Here is an 18,657-nt window from a genome sequence, read left to right as displayed (position 1 = left end):
TTTAATTTCTGTATTTGTTTTAAATCCTCATTTATCTTTACAGGTGCAGCATACAGAATTGTGTCGTTTGCCATCATGCAGTGATAGAGAAAGGAAGCGACCTCAAGGATTGTTTGATTGGAAATAGCCAGCACCTGGAAGCTAATTGTAAGTAGAGTCTAACCAGTGATAGTTAAAAGGGCTGATATTGTAATCCAGTATTTCTCAACCTGAGCAATGCTGGCTGGGGAATTCTGGGAGTTGAAGTCCACACATTTTAAAATTGCTGAGGTTGAGAAACATTGCTGTAATCCATCTGTGTTCCTGGAATTGTCCTCTGAAGCTATGCAAATGAACTAGTTCAATTTTAATCCACTCTATAGATTTAATAAGACGGTAATTGTAGAAGGAACTGCCAGAAGCAAAGTTTTAGAAGTCCAACACAATTAAAATAGTAAAAACACTTTTACTCACTCGCTGTAGATTAAAATTAAATTTCAAAATGACAAAATTTGGATCATGTAGACCAGGGCTGTCAAACTCCCGGCCCACGGCCCGGATGCGTCATGACCATGCCCATGCTCAGTTTAGCGAAGAGGTGGTAAAGTTCCAATACGTCACGTGATGCCACAGTGACGTGAATTTGATACCCCTGATGTAGACAGTAGTAAACTGCACAAAATATTGGTAGTTAACCATTTTTATGAGATCATTTGAATATTTGCAGAAAGTAAGAAGGTTGGGATAGATCTTTAGAGAGAGCTTAATTGTTAAAACCCTGTTTTAAAGCTAATTCCAATAGTTTATGCCAGTCCCTTATAAAATGATACCAGCTATTCATGCTTCCAGAATCTTTTTACTAAGTGTACTTGTTGGAGCCAAGAGCAAAACATTAGTTCAAGTGAGAACATGGTTTGGCCAGATTCAAACATACATGTCTACCAATGTTTTTTTCAGCAATCTGGTTTAAGTATTGTTAGAAAATCAAGAGACAATCTCTCGACAATGTATTGCAAATCACTTACACATGTACATTCCCCCTAATCCTGTGCTAATCTATGGGTGTCTGTGTATATAAGTGAGCTATGCTCAGACGTTACTCGCTCTGCCAAGTTACACAGTGTAGCCTTAGCAACTGCTGCGTAGTTTCATTGATCAACATGATGTTCTGTGTTGGGATCTAAGCAGTTCATGCTAGGATCAAGGTGAAACAGAGTTATTCAGATTAAAAGCATGCCCACAACAGGCTTATTTTAAGAATGAAGTGCTTTCCTTCATTACATTTCAAGGAGTGTTGGCAACTCATGTCCCATGTGAAATGATGAGGTCCAGTTTGACAAAGGACAGCTGTCTAAACTATCTCTTCTCATCCTGAAGCTTTGTAAGGAATATCTGAAGTGATGTGTCTTCCTTTGCTTAGGTGTGGGCCTGTGAAAAAACTATAGCACTAGCTGGTTATGGTGGTGGAGGGGAGGGGGATGTTTAAAGTAATCCCCCCCACCCCCGCAAGCAATGTGCTTCTAAGGTTTTCAAAATTTGTAATGGAAAGACTGGCTGAGTTTGTATATACACTGTATTTACACTTATTGCAGAAGTATTTACACTACGTTTTGTCATTTAATTTGGACACTAAGGCAGTTAACTCTCCAGAGTATGAACAAACCCTGTGTAGGATTTTTTGTATCTTGGATTTTTGAACAAATTTATCCCTAAATTTGTGGATCTGAAAATTAGAGATGGGTAATATTTTAAAGTAATCAGTAACATCTTTTGGAAAGTCAGTCAGACAGTCAGACACACAGACATATATGTGCACGCATGCACACACACAAGCTCACACACAAATGTACAGCGTTCCCAGGAAGTCTAGCTGACTTCATCATTTCTTTTGATATGGAAAGTGTCCTATGCCTTACTTCTGTCACTTGGATGTTGTTTTGCATTCCATCATCAAAGTATAGCTTGCTTCAATCTCTCTTTTGCTTTAAACATTGGCTTTCAAGAATAAAGTAACCTTCTTTAATCCTTAAGGCTTAATATAGACCTGAAGGATGCTAATTCAGGAAAATATATGCCTAGCATTACAGAGTAATTTGTTTGGTGGCTGGGCTATTTTTATGGCTAGAAAGAACTATTTTCTATCTTCGCTTTATTCTGCTATAAACGTAATTATAGCTTGTCTTTTTACCCCATATGTTTTCTCTCTTAATTAAATATTTGGTAACTTCTTTTCCCTTCTTCTTTTTCCTTCTTCTTCTTTTCCCCCTCTAATGAACAATATTTTAAATTATGAAGAATCAGCAGTTTTTATTATCTTCATATGAGCCAGGCACATAATGGAATTATCTTTGAGAAGCTTCTATTGGATTTTTGTTTAAAATATTCAGAATATTCCTACTTAGCTAAAGTATCACAATATTATGTTTTATTATTTAATTATTTTATGTTTAATTAAATCACTTCACTTTGCCATTTTATAATCTTTTCATTGCAAATTCTCATTTATATTCTGATACATATTTCTGACCCTTCTTTTCCAAGGGGCTGAAACACTGCCTCCTTAAAAAAAGAATTTCCAGAACTATGAATGTTAGTACACCTTTTACAATAGTAATAGTTTTTGAAACTCAAGATCTAAGATCTTTTTTAAAAAAGAAATAAGTATTGTGCATAAACAATTGTTGCTCATTTGAGAAGTTGCTTTATTACGGCGCTGCAAGTTAAAGAAACATAACAATCAAGATAAATTTATGGTATCCATACTGATATATATTCTGCTGTCTGATGTCCATAACATACATAATTCGCTTCTACATTATGTTCAATCAGATTCTCTTTAGCTAGTAGCTGTCAGTGGTCCTAATCCAAATTCCAACAGAAACCATGCCCCAACTGCTTGTCACCTAGAGATTTAAAATTCATAATTCTTTTGTAATAATGATTATCCTTTAGTCAAGAGGTCAAGAGAAAGTTGCTTTGAATGCAGAAGTCTATCCTGGATTACAATCCACCATAACAGGAAACAGTTCTGTGTGGCCTGAGATTCTTTGTAAACAGCCTATGTGAGTCAGAGACCTTGTTGTTAGCGGTCCAAATCACCATATGACATTTGTATAATAGCAACTGTGCATCTGGAAGGTCTTAGAAATTTAACTCTAGGGAACTGGCTGTGTACATGAAGTGGCATCTGTATATGACCCGACTCTCTGATTGTATATGAAAAAACCCCTTGCCAAGAATCTGCAGTCACATACATCTCCTGTTATTGCTTCCTACTTTCCCTTCTAAGGTGGGTTTGGGAGCCCTTCAGATGCATATTGTCATACATGCATTTGAAAGTACAAACAATTAAAGATTTCCCAGACCACCAGCTTTTACGCTCACTAGTGACGACTGCAGAGCATTGCTGCACAACTTGCTCTTTCCTTTCTCTGCCATCATTTAGAAAGTTCTCACAAAGAGTAACTAGTGAAGCAGACAAGATAGAAGTACTTTTGCTGTAGAGAGGCACCTACCTGTGAGAAGGCAAAGTAAGGTAGGATAAAGAAAAGGCATTACAAAAACATAGCTTATCTTCTGGCATGTAAATAATTCTTCCTAGTTCAATAAGACTCTTCTGCAAGCAATCTGTTTATTCAATCTTTTATAACTGTAAAAAGGTGTAAAAGAGATATTTGATATTCAAAAATCTTCTCTTCATCTTGCTACCACTATAGTTAATTTTAAAATGTATCCACAAATAGGCATTTATTCAGCTACATATATACAGAGAGTTATTTATATGCTTTTTATCTGCAGAGCAGCATCAATGTAGTTTAGCATATTACAAATAGTACAAAAAAAACCATATTAAAATGCAATATTTAATTATAATGTATAAAAGTAACCTTAAGTTACAAATACAAACTGTAAGTGATAGGATAATTAAAATCAAGGACCAGGGGAAAAAACTTGTCAAATAGAGCAATGTTTCAGTAATTGTTTTTTTAAAAATTATCCATTTTACTTATCTTGTTGAAGAGAGAGAGTTCTAAAACATTAATTCCCGTGCTCTGATTCTGAAGATAAACTCAGGGCTGATCAGGACTCATAATTCTACAAAAGATATTAATTCCCAAGCAACCACACAGAGAGACACATTTCCCCTAGATTAATGTAGGCAACCTGATATCATAGACTAAAATCTATGATATCCTAAACTCCTAAAATCCCTCCTGGGTGAACATTATGGAAGTTGTAGTCCAAACTATCTGGAGTTCAGTAAACTACATTCCTCAGGCCAAGGTATCAGAGAGTTTGTGGGAAAATATCTTAAATACATGTGCTTTTTCCCCCTCACAGTGGGTTGTATGAAAGTTCCCCCTTGAAAGAAATCTTTTTTTCCCTTTCCCCTCTCTAGTGAGTCCACTGAGCTCCCCCATTTTGATTGTTTCGCCTAAGAATATCGCTTCTCTTTCCTTCTGTCCTGGCTTGCAATCCTTGGAGAGGATTAAGCTTCCAGTTTGCCCTGGCACCTACTGAATGTTTTCTTTCCCAACAAAAGAAAGACACATCAGACCTTTGGTAGATATAAGCGGTGGTCTTCCTTCTCACTGAAAGCCTCTCACACTTTCTTGGCTTTGAAGTATATGGGAAGCAGTCTGGGTCAGCAACTGGTTACTGTAGTTGTTCTTTCCTCCATAATAATTACAGCACATAGATATCATGTCAGAAGTATGGGAAAGTGTGACAGTGCAGGTTTTGGAGCAGAACCAATGGTTTCCTGCTATAGATCGAAAAAATGGTATGTATTCCTCATGTCAATTGGAGTTTATTCATTGATTTAAATCATTTATTTCCTGCTTTCCAGGAATAGAAATCTTAAATACTGTAGGTTTACAATTAAAAGTTACAGTTTAAACAATAAGTTAAAACATTTAACAAAAACATACTTTAAGGTACTATATTTTTTTCCTGTTCAATCTTGTCCAATAGGACTGCCTGGACAAATCCCTGCTATTTTCTTGGCAAAGTTTTTCAGAAATGGTTTGCCATTGCCTCTTTCCTAGGACTGAGAGAGTGACTAGCCCAAGGATACACAGCTAGCTTTGTGCCTAAAATGGGACTAGAACTCAGAGTCTCTTGGTTTCTAATCTGATGTTTTAACCACTCTGCCAAACTGGCTATCTAGACACTACCCTGTTTCCCTGAAAATAAGACATCCCCTGATAATAAGCCCTCCCAGAAAATATTTAAATGCAGAGCTGGAAATCAGGAAGACGGCAAGAGGAGCCCCATCTTGCTCCACGCACCCCAAAATAATAAGACCTCCCCAAAAATAAGGTCCAGTGCTTATTTCAGGGTTCAGAAAAATATAAGACAGGGTCTTATTTTCGGGAAAACACGGTATATAAACAGTGAATAAAGAGAAAATCAAATCAAACAATCAAACAATAGAAACTTAAATCTAAAAGCAGGGATGAAAAATTTAAAATCATAATAGCATTAACACATTATTTAGAGGTTTGGGAGAATTTTTAAAAAGTCTTTGCTTGGTGCCAAAATATACAGTAAGGTCTGGCTAGTATAGGCATCCATCAGGACTCACTACTGTTTTGCAGAAATGTTTTATGCAGGTACATTCAAAGGAAGCCTGACTATCAGTTGATAAGTGAGCAGTTTTGGGGTATGGGCTTAGTGCTGTTCTGGAAGCCAGCAGGCAGGTGTAGGGTGTAGGGTGGCTTCGTGCCATAAACATCAGAGAAAGGGTTGATTTTTTTCTCTGCTGCTTCACCGCACAACCCTGCATCACCACCATCATTGCTGGTCAGCTGCTCTTCGGGAGGCTGATCCAGGTCTCAGGACCAGTATAAGGATTTGTTGTGGATTGAAAAAAATTAACCTTCCTTATTGCCCAAAGCAATGGAGCACAGGGGCCAGACCAACACACCATGTCCACACCAACTTTAACTGGCCCAAACAGTGATGAGTTAATCCCATGGCCAAAAAAGCATTGGCTGTGACTTCAGCAGAATAGTTGGTAAAGCATGCCAAACTGCACCCACAATAAAACTGCCAATGTTTGTTGCTTTGGTGCAAATAGGAAAATGCCCTGAGTTCCATCCACTGTCAAAATAAAATCTATGAGTGGAACACATTTGCTATACATTCCTGTTGTCTGTGCTAAATAGCCTGTTTCCTTTTTCTCTCCCAGCTACATACTTTCCAGAACCCTCCTCTCCTATTTGTACACCACCCAGAGACCTGTGTTGGGAAATAGCCAGGCAGTGAGGAGGTCTCAAGTATGGAATTAGCCTTGAATTCTTGTGCAACCATAAGAAATCCAGAACTGATCTCCCCCCCCCACCCCCCCACCTCTAAAGCTTCATAGAATCTTGTCTATTTGGTTCCAGGAGAAGGCAAACAGTCTGGGGAGATTCCTGAATAATAAGGAAAATATAATAAAGTAATTAGCTTGAACTCTGCACATATGGATCTGGTTGTCTGTGCCTGACACTCTGTGAGTGTGATGGGCAGTTTCAGAATTTGATAAATAAATAAATATGTGTTTCTTGCATTTGCTCTTCATGTCCTCAAGGCTTGTTTGCTTTCTATCACCTTAATATTCATTGGGGTAATAGGGACCAAAAGCCTTGCACTTCAAGGCCACATTCATGGAGATGCATACATGATCCTGCATATGTCTACATTTTTGTAGCTTCATGCCCACCACGCTCAACTCACCGTTTCTTTTTAAATGCTATTATTAAAAGTATCTCCAGCTTTTAAAAAGTGTTCATACACAACAAAGTCTTTTCAGCAGTGGTGTGTAATAGAAGAGTAACTTAGTGCCAGGGACTGTACTGTATTTTATTTAAAAGGATTTATGAAACAGTGTGTAATTGAGTGAGTAAACTGAATATTTTTGAGCCCCTGAGGGCTGGAGCTTCGTGGTGGTCCTGGGTTTTGGCCCTAACCCCTTCTTTCGTCTCTTCCCACACACTCCTCCTTCTCTTCCTCCTCCTCTTTTATGGCTTAGCTTTGCCACCAGCAGCAGCAATCTGTCTGGGGCTAATTGAGCAAATAACAAGGAGATGCTTTCATATTCCCCCCAAAGCAGTGTTCCCAAGGAGAGATGTTGCCAGAAGATATCCGCTATCCATTGGGGGGGAAATAATTTGTCACTTTATCCAGTACCATGTTGGAGTTTGTTGGAACAGAGTCATTGTTGCCCTTATGTTTGCTCAAATTGCACCGTTATACACAATACTTTAATCCACAAACCGCAGGAGACCAGATTTTCTGTAAGCTTGTCACACCTACATTTTCCAAGGTGTGGTTCTTCCTACACTCCCTATTAAATAAGTGCCGCATTCTCTAAGCCATTCAGGTGGGAGCTCCTGGGCCCTTTGGGCCAGGCAATCCTGCCTCCCTCACATTCTGATGTGGCTCTGAATCTGTCTGGCAGAGATGCTCTTGGTCTGAAACAGTCATGCCAACAAATTCTGGGACAGTTTTGAAAGTACCTTCTTTAATCCCTCTTTTCTGTGTGGTTTGAATGCATCTGTAGCCCTGCCAATGGCAAATAAAAGACAGCCTGGTCAAAAATTTCTGGGGAGGTGGAGAATTTGTAAATTCCTATCTGGCTCTGAGAACAGAATGAAGCCAGCTGAAGAAGCGTTGCCTCTCAACCAGGGATTGAAAACTGATTCTGGGCCCACTTCCACATAGGGCTAACCCAAGAAAGTTGAACAGTGCTTAGGATTGGAGAGCGTTACCTTCCTTTTATGCTTATGTGATTCTGTACCTGCCAGCAAAAACTGCTTCTCACATCCCAGCTGTGTTACTTGACTGCAGTGAAATCAAGTTTTTGACAGAGCTTGGAATATTATATTTGAGACTTTCACTTTATTCTCATCACTGCCACATGTACCACATAGTCTCTTTTATGTCAGAGTGGACAAAGCATAATTTTTAAACTTTCCTCTCTCCCTACATATTTCCCGTTCTCTCTCTCTCTCTCTCTCTCTCTCTCTCTCTCTCTCTCTCTCTCTCTCTCTCTCTCTCTCTCTCTCTCTCTCTCTCTCTCTCTCTCTCTCTCTCTCTCTCTCTCTCTCTCTCTCTCTCTCTCTCTCTTGCAGCTAAACATGCAAATGAAGTTATTATGGGCACTGAACAGCTGATGGAAATCTGAGTCTGGCAGAACTGAAGGATGGATTTCTGGCAACCTGAACCAATAGCTCAGCTGGAGATTGTGCTACATGAATTTCTCCTGGCATCACTGACGCTGACAGCCACTCCTGCTCCGACTTCTTCTTTACCTCTTAATAAAGAAATATTTACAATGGCATCTGTCTGTCTCTTCCATTTAACTAGTTCCCCGCTCCTCTTCTCATTGACAGGCAGGCTGCTTTGCAGAGGGTGATATGGGTTCCTGTAAATCCAGTGAACGCATTTTGTTGCCAGCCAAGCTAAGAGCAAGGACCACACAGACTGCGTTCCGCCAAAAGAACAGCTGAGCCAAAGTATCTGCAATGAAAGTGCCAGCTCTCTGAGTACCACTAATTAGAAAAGGAAGGTAGTGCATGTTGATTCAACTTTGCATATGAGGTTAAAAAACATTACATAAGGGGAGAAGAAACAGGGTGCAAAGTGATGAAGGGTCAGAAAAATACTCTCTATCAGTTTGGACTGTGAATATTGTGCTTATCTTTTTCTTGAGCAGAAGTAGTTACCAGCTTCTGTTGTCTGTAATTCCAAAAATTATTGTACAAACTATTCTAATCATAAAAAAAACTCTTCTGGAAAAGAGAGGAAAAACACTGTAGACAATATGCATGTGTAAGCCAACAGTGAGTATTAGATTTTGCCAAAAATGTATAATAAAGGCCTTTTCATTCCAGCTTGGGACAAGCACATAACGGCACAGATTACTATTATCTGATCACCATTAAGTATGTCCTGACCACTAAGACAATTACTAGTAGTAGACAAGTAATTACTTGGAGACATTTACAATTGGCTTTTGCACAGCCTTTCTGAGATCCCCAGGTCAGTTTGGTAGTTCTTGTGACTCTAAATTCCACTGTATAAAAATATAACTATGCAGTGATGATGTTGAATTTATAATCCAAAACATTTGGGTTGGGAGCCATATGAGAGAACAGTCTTGATCCAAACTACTTTTATACTATTTTTGGCCAAACTTTCAACACACAGAGTGATTGTTTAGATTTAAAATAGTACATTGGACCACATTTTGCACAGGCATCCTAGTGCAATAATTCTAATATTTGAGTTGTATTTAATATTTTATTTACAATGAAGTTACATTTTATCTTTTGAGTCAATAATAGGTAGATTGTAAGAAAATAATGAAAAACAAGAATGAACAATTTAAACTATGCCTGAAGCATGATGAACTAAAGGTTCTTGGAAACACATAGTTTTCTTCCTAAAATGTTTGGCTTGCAGGGATCTTTTAAGTAGGATTCTGAAACACATATATGCACCTGTAAAGGCCTCCAGCTGTTGACCCAGAGGTATACTGGTTCATTTTCATTAGTTGGTGTGATAAACATCTTCCTCATCTTTTTCCTCCCAGAGGGGAACTTTTTTTTTTTTGTTTCTTTGTTTCACACAGGAGCTTCAAAATTATAAACCAGCCCTACCCAATCCTTCATAAATGAAAAATAAACCACATTAAAGAACTGGCTTAGACTGGGAAAATGTGATGCAGCAGCTGTCTCAGATGAAAGGTTTCTTAGCTCTCCATGTGTGTATGTGTATACAAATGTAATACATACTTGTGCTAGCCCAAATTAACCTCACAAGCTTCTCTGGTGCCTGGTTTGCATGACATTTATTAAGTGTATAAAAGGGCAAATCTGCTAAATTTCCCAGAAAAAAAAGTTCATCAAATTAAGTTGCATCCCCTTTTCTTTATTCAGTTGAAGGGAAAACCGAGCTCTCCAAAGCATTCTCGTAAAGTGAAGCATTCTCTGAATTTCTCGTAAAGTGAAGTCTATGACTGAAAAAAGAATATTATCACTTGGGGGTCTTGATCTTTACATAACCCAGATGCTATTACAAAACATAAGATTTTAAATTCAGACTAGCATATTGGATGATGCCCTACATATTTCAGTTTGCAAATTAAGACCCTTGTTCATGCTTCCTTTAATTTATTCCCTTGTAACCCACTTCACACTGGCAAAATGACTTAGGTCTAATCGAGGGGTGAAATGCTCCCGGTTCGGACTGGATCGCCCGATCCGGTAGCAATGGCAGCGGGTGGTTAGGAGAACCGGTAGCAAAAATCCCTGCGCCCTCCTCACCATGCCCAGCTGAGCCGCACGATCATCAGAGGCTTTTTTTTAACTTTTAAAAGCATTTTTTCTACAATCTCTTCCGATGAAAAAATGCTTTTAAAAGTAAAAAAAAAAGCCTCTGATGATTGTGCGGCTCAGCTGGGATCGTCAGAGGTTTTTCAAAGCATTTTTTTCTGCAACCTCTTGGCCGAAGAGGTGGTAAAAAAATGTTTTGAAATGTCTCTGACGATCCCAGCTGAATTGCCTGATCGGCAGAGGCTTTTCAAAGCATTAGAAAAAATGCTTTGAAAAGTTAAAAAAAAAAAAAGTTGGCCACACCCACCCAGTCAGATTACCCCCCCCCACCAAGCCACGCTCACATAACAGGTAGTAACAACTTTTACATTTCACCCCTGGTCTAATTCTGTATATTATGTGATTTGATTAGTACACTTACCTTATTCAGCAAACATAATGAAATAACAATGCAAACATCATACAGTGCAAACGTACACTGTTAATTTTGCTAAGAAAATGTGTGATTTCAACAGAACTGACACACTCACATGATGCAAGGTGCCCATCATTTATTTGTACAAGTATCTGGACCCAAGTTCAAAATATATACGGAGTAGTAAACCTGAGGAAGCAGGGGTGGGCTCTACTTACCTTTACTACCAGTTCGCAACGGGGCCACGCACGCGCATGCTCTTCTGCGCAAGGTTAGAATTTTCATGACATCAGGGTCAGTGGGCGGAGCCTCCCGCCAGTTTTACTACTGGTTCTATAAAACCGGTGCGAACCAGGGGCAACCCACCACTGTGAAGAAGTGAAGGGGCTGAATCCAGTGTAAGGCCTGTATTTAATTTGTCACCTTTGGATGAATGTTTGGAATATAACTTCAAGAAGAAATTGCAATCCTTGTTGTAATTCCTATTTTCCATGCATTAGGAGGATGGAGAGTAATGACTTTCTCCTTCTGCCTCCACAAGGAAGCTCGCATAGTTTTTATAATGTTTTTCTGTACTGACTTCCCACATCTGAGGAGTCATCCTGTCTTTATGCTCTTGTTTTGTAGTATGATGAAAAGCCATAAAAAGATGGAAGTGTGCAAATGAGAACCAAGGCCCTTAATCCACGCGCTCTACAGCTTGCAAATGGTACTGACTTTTCCTTTTTGTCTTTTATAACCTGCAGGTGTTTGGGGCAAGATAAAAGTAGATTATCAAAGCAAAGATTCATCCTTGATGTAGACATCGTGTGTGGCAGTACTGCAATTATGAAAAATAATTCCGAATGATGTTTTCCCTCAGAAATTAGGGGATCATTGCTAGAAATTTAACCCTCAAATGGTCTGATGCTAAGGAAGTATGGGGCATTCTGGACCCTATTCTGAACAAGCATCTTCCTTCATGTCTGTTGCTGTCAGAAAGGCAGTCTTCAGATAGTTTCATTTACTCTGGTATTTATAGAATTCATAAGCCAACTAACTACAGATAAACAATTACTGTACCTCAGAAGCTATATTCTTCAAGCAACCTCTCTCCAGAAATATATATCTACAAGTGAATTATTACATACAAAGAATTCTAGTACTTAAAATTTAAAATTGATCCATAGTTAGGAGTGGGTTGTAAGCATAAGCATATAATTCCCCCCCCCTTTTTTTTTGTTCAACTGACACTAGGTTTCATAACTTTTATTTAAAAATCCCATATGCATGTCAAAGTCTTATAATAAATCCAAAACAATAGAAACAAAAATTGAAGACATGACGAGGCATCTGGACCAGCATTGCAAGAATCCCTTCAGTTTGATACTTGAAACCCAGTTAAATAAGTTACAAAAAACAGCGTTCCAGGAAAGAAAAAGTTTAATGTAGTTTGTGTATCTTGCTAATTGATAGAAGTCAGTATGGTGGTCAGAGATCTGTCCGCGAACTGGCTGTTTTTGGTGCATATTTAGGCATCAATTCATTGATTTTACTAATGTAATCTGATTTTTCTGCACAGCCCTTGCATGTTTCACCCCTGTCGTCTAGATTTCTTTTCAATTCTTTGACTCAGTTTCTTCAGGTCCACAGTACTCAGGTCAATCTGTTTATCATATTTCAGTTCACAGATTAACTATCTTTTTCAGTTTCTCACAAATCTTCTCAACAGGGATATGATGACTTAGAGGTTTTGATACCTCATTAGTTATTTTGGTGGCTGCATCACTGGTTGCTCCAATGAAATAACAAAAACGGGCTTTTTTGCCTCTTTGCAGAATTTCAAAAGTTCTTTTTCAATACTGTTTAGTGTGAACTCAACATTCTTCTCTTGTAGAGCCTGATAGAAAGTTCCCAGGAATGACAAACACTTTGCAGTCTCCCTCTCGCAGAGCATGGCTGTCTCCGGGGAGCAGGATCAAGGCCAGCACCGCCCAGAGCCCATTAGCCGCCTGCATCCTCCTTCCACTGAGCCCAGCTCGACTGCTCGCTCGGCTCACACTCACATATAATTTCCCAATAACTTCAATACATACTTCTCATACATCCCAATTCTCCTGAAGTTTGTGGCAAATAGCAAAAATACCTCATACTTCCTAACAGGCTGCAAAAAAAATGTACACCATCATCTTGGATTGTGCACTTGATAAAAAGCAATTTGGCTCTTCCTGGCATGTGAATTTTTTCTGCTACACCAACAGGAGATAGGAATCGCAGCTTATTAGGAATGTGGGGAATTGCCTTACACAATGAGGGGTCCTTGGTGCTCTCTGAGCTTGCTTGTTTTCTTGCAGACATTTCATTATCCAAACAGTTTCACCAGTCCTGATGATGTTACCTAGTTTGGGTGATGAAACAAGCAAGTTCAGAGAGCACCAAAGACCCCTCGTTTCAAACCTGAGCTACAAATATTCTCCTTGATTGGTAACTTAGGCAAGATCTTTTTGTCCATTTAGTTTAATTCTAGATTCATATATAGTTAAGTTGAGGTTTTTTCTATGGTTCATTTGGTGTTGCATTGAACAAGCTGTGGTGGACTTCTTTGCTTAATAACAAACCGTTCCTTGCCTCTTTGAATTATGACTTAGTATTAGATTATCTGTTCTAATAGGTAGGGTTTCTTCAAGCTTTTTTTTTCTTCTCCATAACCTGCTACTTGATTCTTTTAATTAGCGAGGCCCAGTTTGAAAAGAGCAACCTTTGCTTGCAAAATATGACTTTGGCTATTATCACATCTCTTCTTCATACAGGCTTAATTAATCAGTTTTTCTTTCAAATACATATCTAATTTAAACACATTTTTCTTCTATGTGAACTCCTTATCTCTTGTCCCCATCTGGATAGGGGAGTGTACTTTCCATTGAACAACATGTCCAAATCCTGTTACATTTCCTTTTCATCAGGCCAAAACTTCATTGTATTATCCCCTCTAGTTTTCTAAAACACATCTCCAAATGGGATTATCAGGTTGGGGATTGAATGAATGTAACCTACCTCATTTGTTTCGTTCTGTCCTATCCTCCAATCTTCCAGATTTTTTTCTTCCCAAAGACTCATCCTGTAATATAGTTTTTGTTGGTATCTGGAGAGTCTAATATTTTAATCAGAAAATGGAAAAAAATAACTTTGCCTAGATTGCTGTATTCTTACGAATCCCAATAAATTACAATTTATATTGTGTCAGAGCTCTTGGCTATGTTATATTTTTACAGATTTCTATTTCTGTTAGGCAGTTATGTAGACACCAATATGTCTATGGAATGTCAATTTTCCATCTCGAAAAGTTATTTGCTAATTTTAAAAATTGTTCTAAATACAAAGCAACATTTTAATGTAATTTTAAAAATTAATCCATGACAAATCTTGTGCTTTTGGTCTAACCAGGTGTGTGGCCAAAGCTTTGCCAACTACCTCTTGTAATTTTGGTATGGTTAAAGCATTTTCTATAAATAGACGCATTACCGAGATGTAATTTTCGTAATTTTAATTACTGTTAAGTTATAGCTGGAGGTCTAGAAATCTCCATAGCTTTATTCACATACACACCCCCCAAAAAATCTAATTATTTTGCACAAAATCTAATTAGACATCTACAGTTTACAGTATACATATCAAAATAAAGTTGCAGCATCAATTGCCAAATTCACATTTTTTGTGTTAGATGACAGAAGCTTCATATACATATCTAAATACAAATGTGTCCATATATTTGTGTTTACTTTTACAATGTTTCTAAATTGCCCAATCTTTTAAGACTCTAGGTGGTAAACAACTAAGCAGGAATAAATGCAATTGTACGACGAAAAATTATAATAATAAAGGATGGGGACAAATATACCTCCAAAGGAAGCATTTTCTACAGTTTCAGAGCCGTTACTAAAATGACCTACTGCCTAGCCCACACCATGTATCTCATAAAAAGGATTCTCAACAGGTCCTCAATCTGGACTGGATGGGTAAATTTGGTTTTGGTAAAATGGATCTTGGTGTCACAGGTAATGACCAGCACTTTGAAGTAGTCCCAAAGGTCTACTGGCTTCTAGTATAGAGCCTTTGTTTGGTTCTATAGTGATAGGATTATCCTCCTAACATTCTTGCCAATGTACCAGTGCAAATTCTGAGTCACCTATAAAAGCAGACCCACATAAAGTATATTGTTGTTGTTAGTCGTGCAGTCGTGTCCAACCCATCGCAACCCCATGGACAATGTTCCTCCAGGCCTTCCTGTCCTCTATCATCCCCTGGAGTGCATTTAAGCTCAAGTCAACTATTTCAGTGACTCCATCCAGCCACCTCATTCTCTGTCATCCCCCTTCTTCTTTTGCCCTCAATCGTTCCCAGCATTAGGGTCTTCTCCAGTGAGCCCTTCCTTCTCATTAGGTCTATTATAAAGTGTATTACAGTTGTCCAAATGAATGACCTATGTAGGATTGTTAGCGATGCAACAGCTAAAGGTGAGTGAAGGTCTTTTTGGCTACTCTGAGGGTTTTATGCTCAAGGTTTATGAGAGTACCTTGTGACTTACTAATGTTTCTGGATATGCAGCTGCTGTTTAAGTAGGAATACAAATCCAGAAAATAAGTCACAAACTACCTCCCCTCAGAGGGAGCACAAAGCTTCAAAGCAGGACCAGTGTAATCAGATTGTCTTGATAGGATTTAATTTCAGCTTGTTTTACCCCATCCAGCCCATAACCGTCTCCACGCACCTGGACTCTGAACTGTTACTGAAGTGACAGAAGATCTCTTCCAGGTGTCAGCCCTTCAAGGTAGACCAAATCAAGAAATAGACACCATTTAGGCCTTTTTTATTAGAAGGTCTATAGCAGAGGTCTTCAAACGTGGCAGCTTTAAGACTTGTGGACTTCAACTCCCAGAAATACCCAACCAGCTATGCTGGCTGGAGGATTCTGGGAGTTGAAGTCCGCAAGTCTTAAAGCTGCCACGTTTGAAGACCTCTGGTCTATAGTAACAGAATCTTACAATCTGAATCTGCTTCTCATCCTCCCTCTTTTAGCACTTAGCACTTTTAAGTATATATCACCCCATACTGCTTTATTTAATTAATCATAAAATAATGAATTAAGGGTGTACTTATCTATTTATCATGAGCTTAAGCCACGTTTATCTGTTACTTTCTTTCTGTCACGATAATCCTTTGTACTTTACGCAGGAGTTTCAATTAGATGTTAAATAACATAGAAGAGAGCAACAAGCCCTGTGGAAGCATACTTTGGAATAAATAGGGCTCAAATTTTTTACTTTAAAAATTATTTTAACACAAACACACACACACACAAGATTGCTAACTAGAATCACTCATTCAGGAAGGATCTGAATAATCATAATATGATGCTCTGGACTTGCAGGTGGTCCAAAAGAATGGCATGGTTGACAACACCAAAAGTTTGGAAACCAGGCAAAAATTGTCAACAGTTCCTTCATTCATAGACTGATTTTTTTTCCCAAGAAAATATATTCACACTACTACCTTCTTCAAAGCAGGTGGCATTGTACTTTCCCTCAAATAAATATTTACTTTCTCCTGAATCTTGCCACTCGCATTCCACTTGGCTGCCTGAAGAAGCTAGCTCACAGATGGCAGTATTCAAAGTATACTTGGTAAGCTTGAAAGAGTACCAAATGGTCACAATGTTTAACTCAACACAATCAACTTGTGTTGATCGCTCAACTAACATGCAAACCAGAAAGGACACGAGCAACGTTATCTACAAGAAACTTTCAAATCATGTACTTTGTTGGACCTGTGCAACATTTTGTCCTTTAAAAAAAAAGGGGGGGGGGGTCAGATTGCTTTAAGCAGAACTACTGGTAGGTATATGCAATGCTTGGAAATGTCCGCTTGTGGCTTTGTACAATATTGTTCTAACATTTTTCCAGTTGCTTCACTTCTTATGGTATAAGGAGTTGCTTGGGATCAGCAAGCTGATAGAAATTTTGCAGATACAACCTGATCCAATATCCTGACATTTTAGATATCAACCAGAGACATTAAGGAATTGCCTATCCTATTGTTGGGGAAATGCCAAAGCATGCTTTAGAAACCTTTTAAATCTACTGGGTACCTCATGTAAACCTTTGTAATAGACCTACCACCCTTGTCAAACTTGTGGCGTCACATCATCACGTGACATATCATGACTTTTTCCCCCTTCTCTACAACGGGGGTGGGCTTGACCAGCATGTGACACATCTGGCCCGCAGGCTGCAAGTTTGACACCCCTGGTCTAGGGCATCCATGATCCACAGTATGAAAAGCAAATGACCTGCTTACAGCAAAAGGAAAGTGTTAATGTATTTCATTAACAGTTCATGTCTGCTCCAAAGCGAAGACCAAATTAATTGTATGCTAGCAACATGTTCTGGGGCTGCAGTCTGACAAGCCCATTGATCAACATGGATACCATGAATTCAGGATGTGCATTTGCCCCTCCATCAAGACTTGAATGTTTAAATCACCCAAAACTAAAAGCCTGAGGAGGTTTTCTCCAATCAAGTTTGTACACTCAATTAGCAACATATCATAAGACAGAAACAATCTGGTTACTCATCTGGCATTTAGTAGCTGGGGACCAAGACACTTGTTAATTCCCAGAACTGGAACAACTGGCTTAGAAGAACAGAACTTACAAGTCTTTCTCTTTCAACAGCCTATCCAATACCATCTACTTATTTCCCCCCATCTTCACAATTCCAGTGTGTCTCCCTATACAAATCAACAATGGAGGCCAACAATGGCTCATCTCACATCTCTATTCCCATATGCTCTGGGCAGGGCACTTCTGCAAGCCTAGCCTGGCCATCACATTTATATCATTTGCTTTAAACAAGCCAGTAGACTAGAATGTAGATCCCACATGATTTCACAGGAATTCCATTATCTATGAACGCTATGTAAGCCAACCTGTTTTTTCAGCTTTCTCATTTTCTTGTCCTGCTTAGAGTATTAGGTAAAGATATTACCCATTATACAATTGCTGTCAATTTAGTTGTTTGTAGCCTGCAGCCTAATGCCAAGCCAAAGTTAGGATGAGATTTATCAGCTACTGTCAAATTCTCTAGAAAAGAAACACCTTTCTTTTATAATGTCTTTTGTTCTTCAGTGCTGGTAACTCAGGTTGAGAATATGGCTAATCTTGAAGAAGCAAAACTTCAGAGTTAGCCTAAACTCCCATGGTTGAGCTGTTGTTCCTATTTAACGGGGAGAGTACACAAGTGTAAACATTAATTTCATCACTGTATCTTAAGAAATGTCATATTTCCCTTTTCCCTAATATCCAAGCTACTTGAGGTAAATAATTGAAGGTATCCATACAATGAATGAAGTTGCGAATAGCTGTAATAGCTGACAGGGAATCTTGCAAAATGTGTAAATAGTGTGTTTAATTAAATCTCAGGTTCAAAAGATATTAAAATTTCTGGACTGTCATAAAAAGTGGTACATTTTAACCGGGAAGATAAGAAAGCTGTTGGCTTGTGAAGCTCAGACTTGAAAACATGTGGGAAGCTATAGTTTGGTCTTTATCATTCAAGGAAAACTGAAGAGTTTAGTGGATTTTCCTGGCTTTTGTTTTTTAGTGGAAAGTAAAAGATCTGCCCCCAGTTCTTTACCTCTCATCCCTTCTTTCAGCCCCCAACGAAAAGGACTAGTGGCTGGCCTTGTATGCATAAACTAATCCTTTGTGCAACATCTAAATGGTTAATTGTATTTGAGGAAGACATACAGCAAATGGGGAGGGGGGAGAGAGAGAGACCACCCAGCATGAAACAGACAAGAAAGAGCAATCTTTGCAATGTTTAACCAGGGAGAGAGCAAAGTTGTTTAAAAATATTTAATTTACAACATTCCACTCTGCTGATTATAAGCCAAGCAGCCAAG

The 18,657-nt window shown here is 38.6% G+C and overlaps 1 protein-coding gene and 1 pseudogene across 5 annotated transcripts in view; one reads left to right on the top strand and one right to left on the bottom strand.

The window, feature by feature from the left end:
- EIF2B3 (eukaryotic translation initiation factor 2B subunit gamma) overlaps positions 1–8,308 on the top strand; it is a 99,773-nt gene extending 91,465 nt beyond the window's left edge. For all 4 annotated transcript variants that reach the window (XM_034414965.3, XM_034414964.2, XM_034414963.2 and 1 more), the window contains exons 11-12: positions 44–147; positions 8,100–8,308. In XM_034414965.3, coding sequence (XP_034270856.2) covers positions 44–147; positions 8,100–8,152 — 157 coding nt within the window. In that variant the 3' untranslated portion in view covers positions 8,153–8,308. The remainder of the gene's footprint in view (positions 1–43; positions 148–8,099) is intronic.
- A 3,881-nt stretch (positions 8,309–12,189) lies between these two features.
- LOC117664404 (mesencephalic astrocyte-derived neurotrophic factor pseudogene) lies at positions 12,190–14,887 on the bottom strand (annotated as a pseudogene). Its single transcript, XR_015733081.1, has one exon. The product of XR_015733081.1 is annotated as a mesencephalic astrocyte-derived neurotrophic factor pseudogene (transcript).
- Positions 14,888–18,657: the final 3,770 nt, after the last annotated feature.

Source organism: Pantherophis guttatus, chromosome 3, assembly GCF_059756535.1.
Source record: "Pantherophis guttatus breed Tessera chromosome 3, ASM5975653v1, whole genome shotgun sequence".
Lineage (NCBI taxonomy): Eukaryota > Metazoa > Chordata > Lepidosauria > Squamata > Colubridae > Pantherophis > Pantherophis guttatus.
Note: the sequence above shows the minus strand (reverse complement) of the source record. Positions and strands in the feature narration are given on the sequence as shown.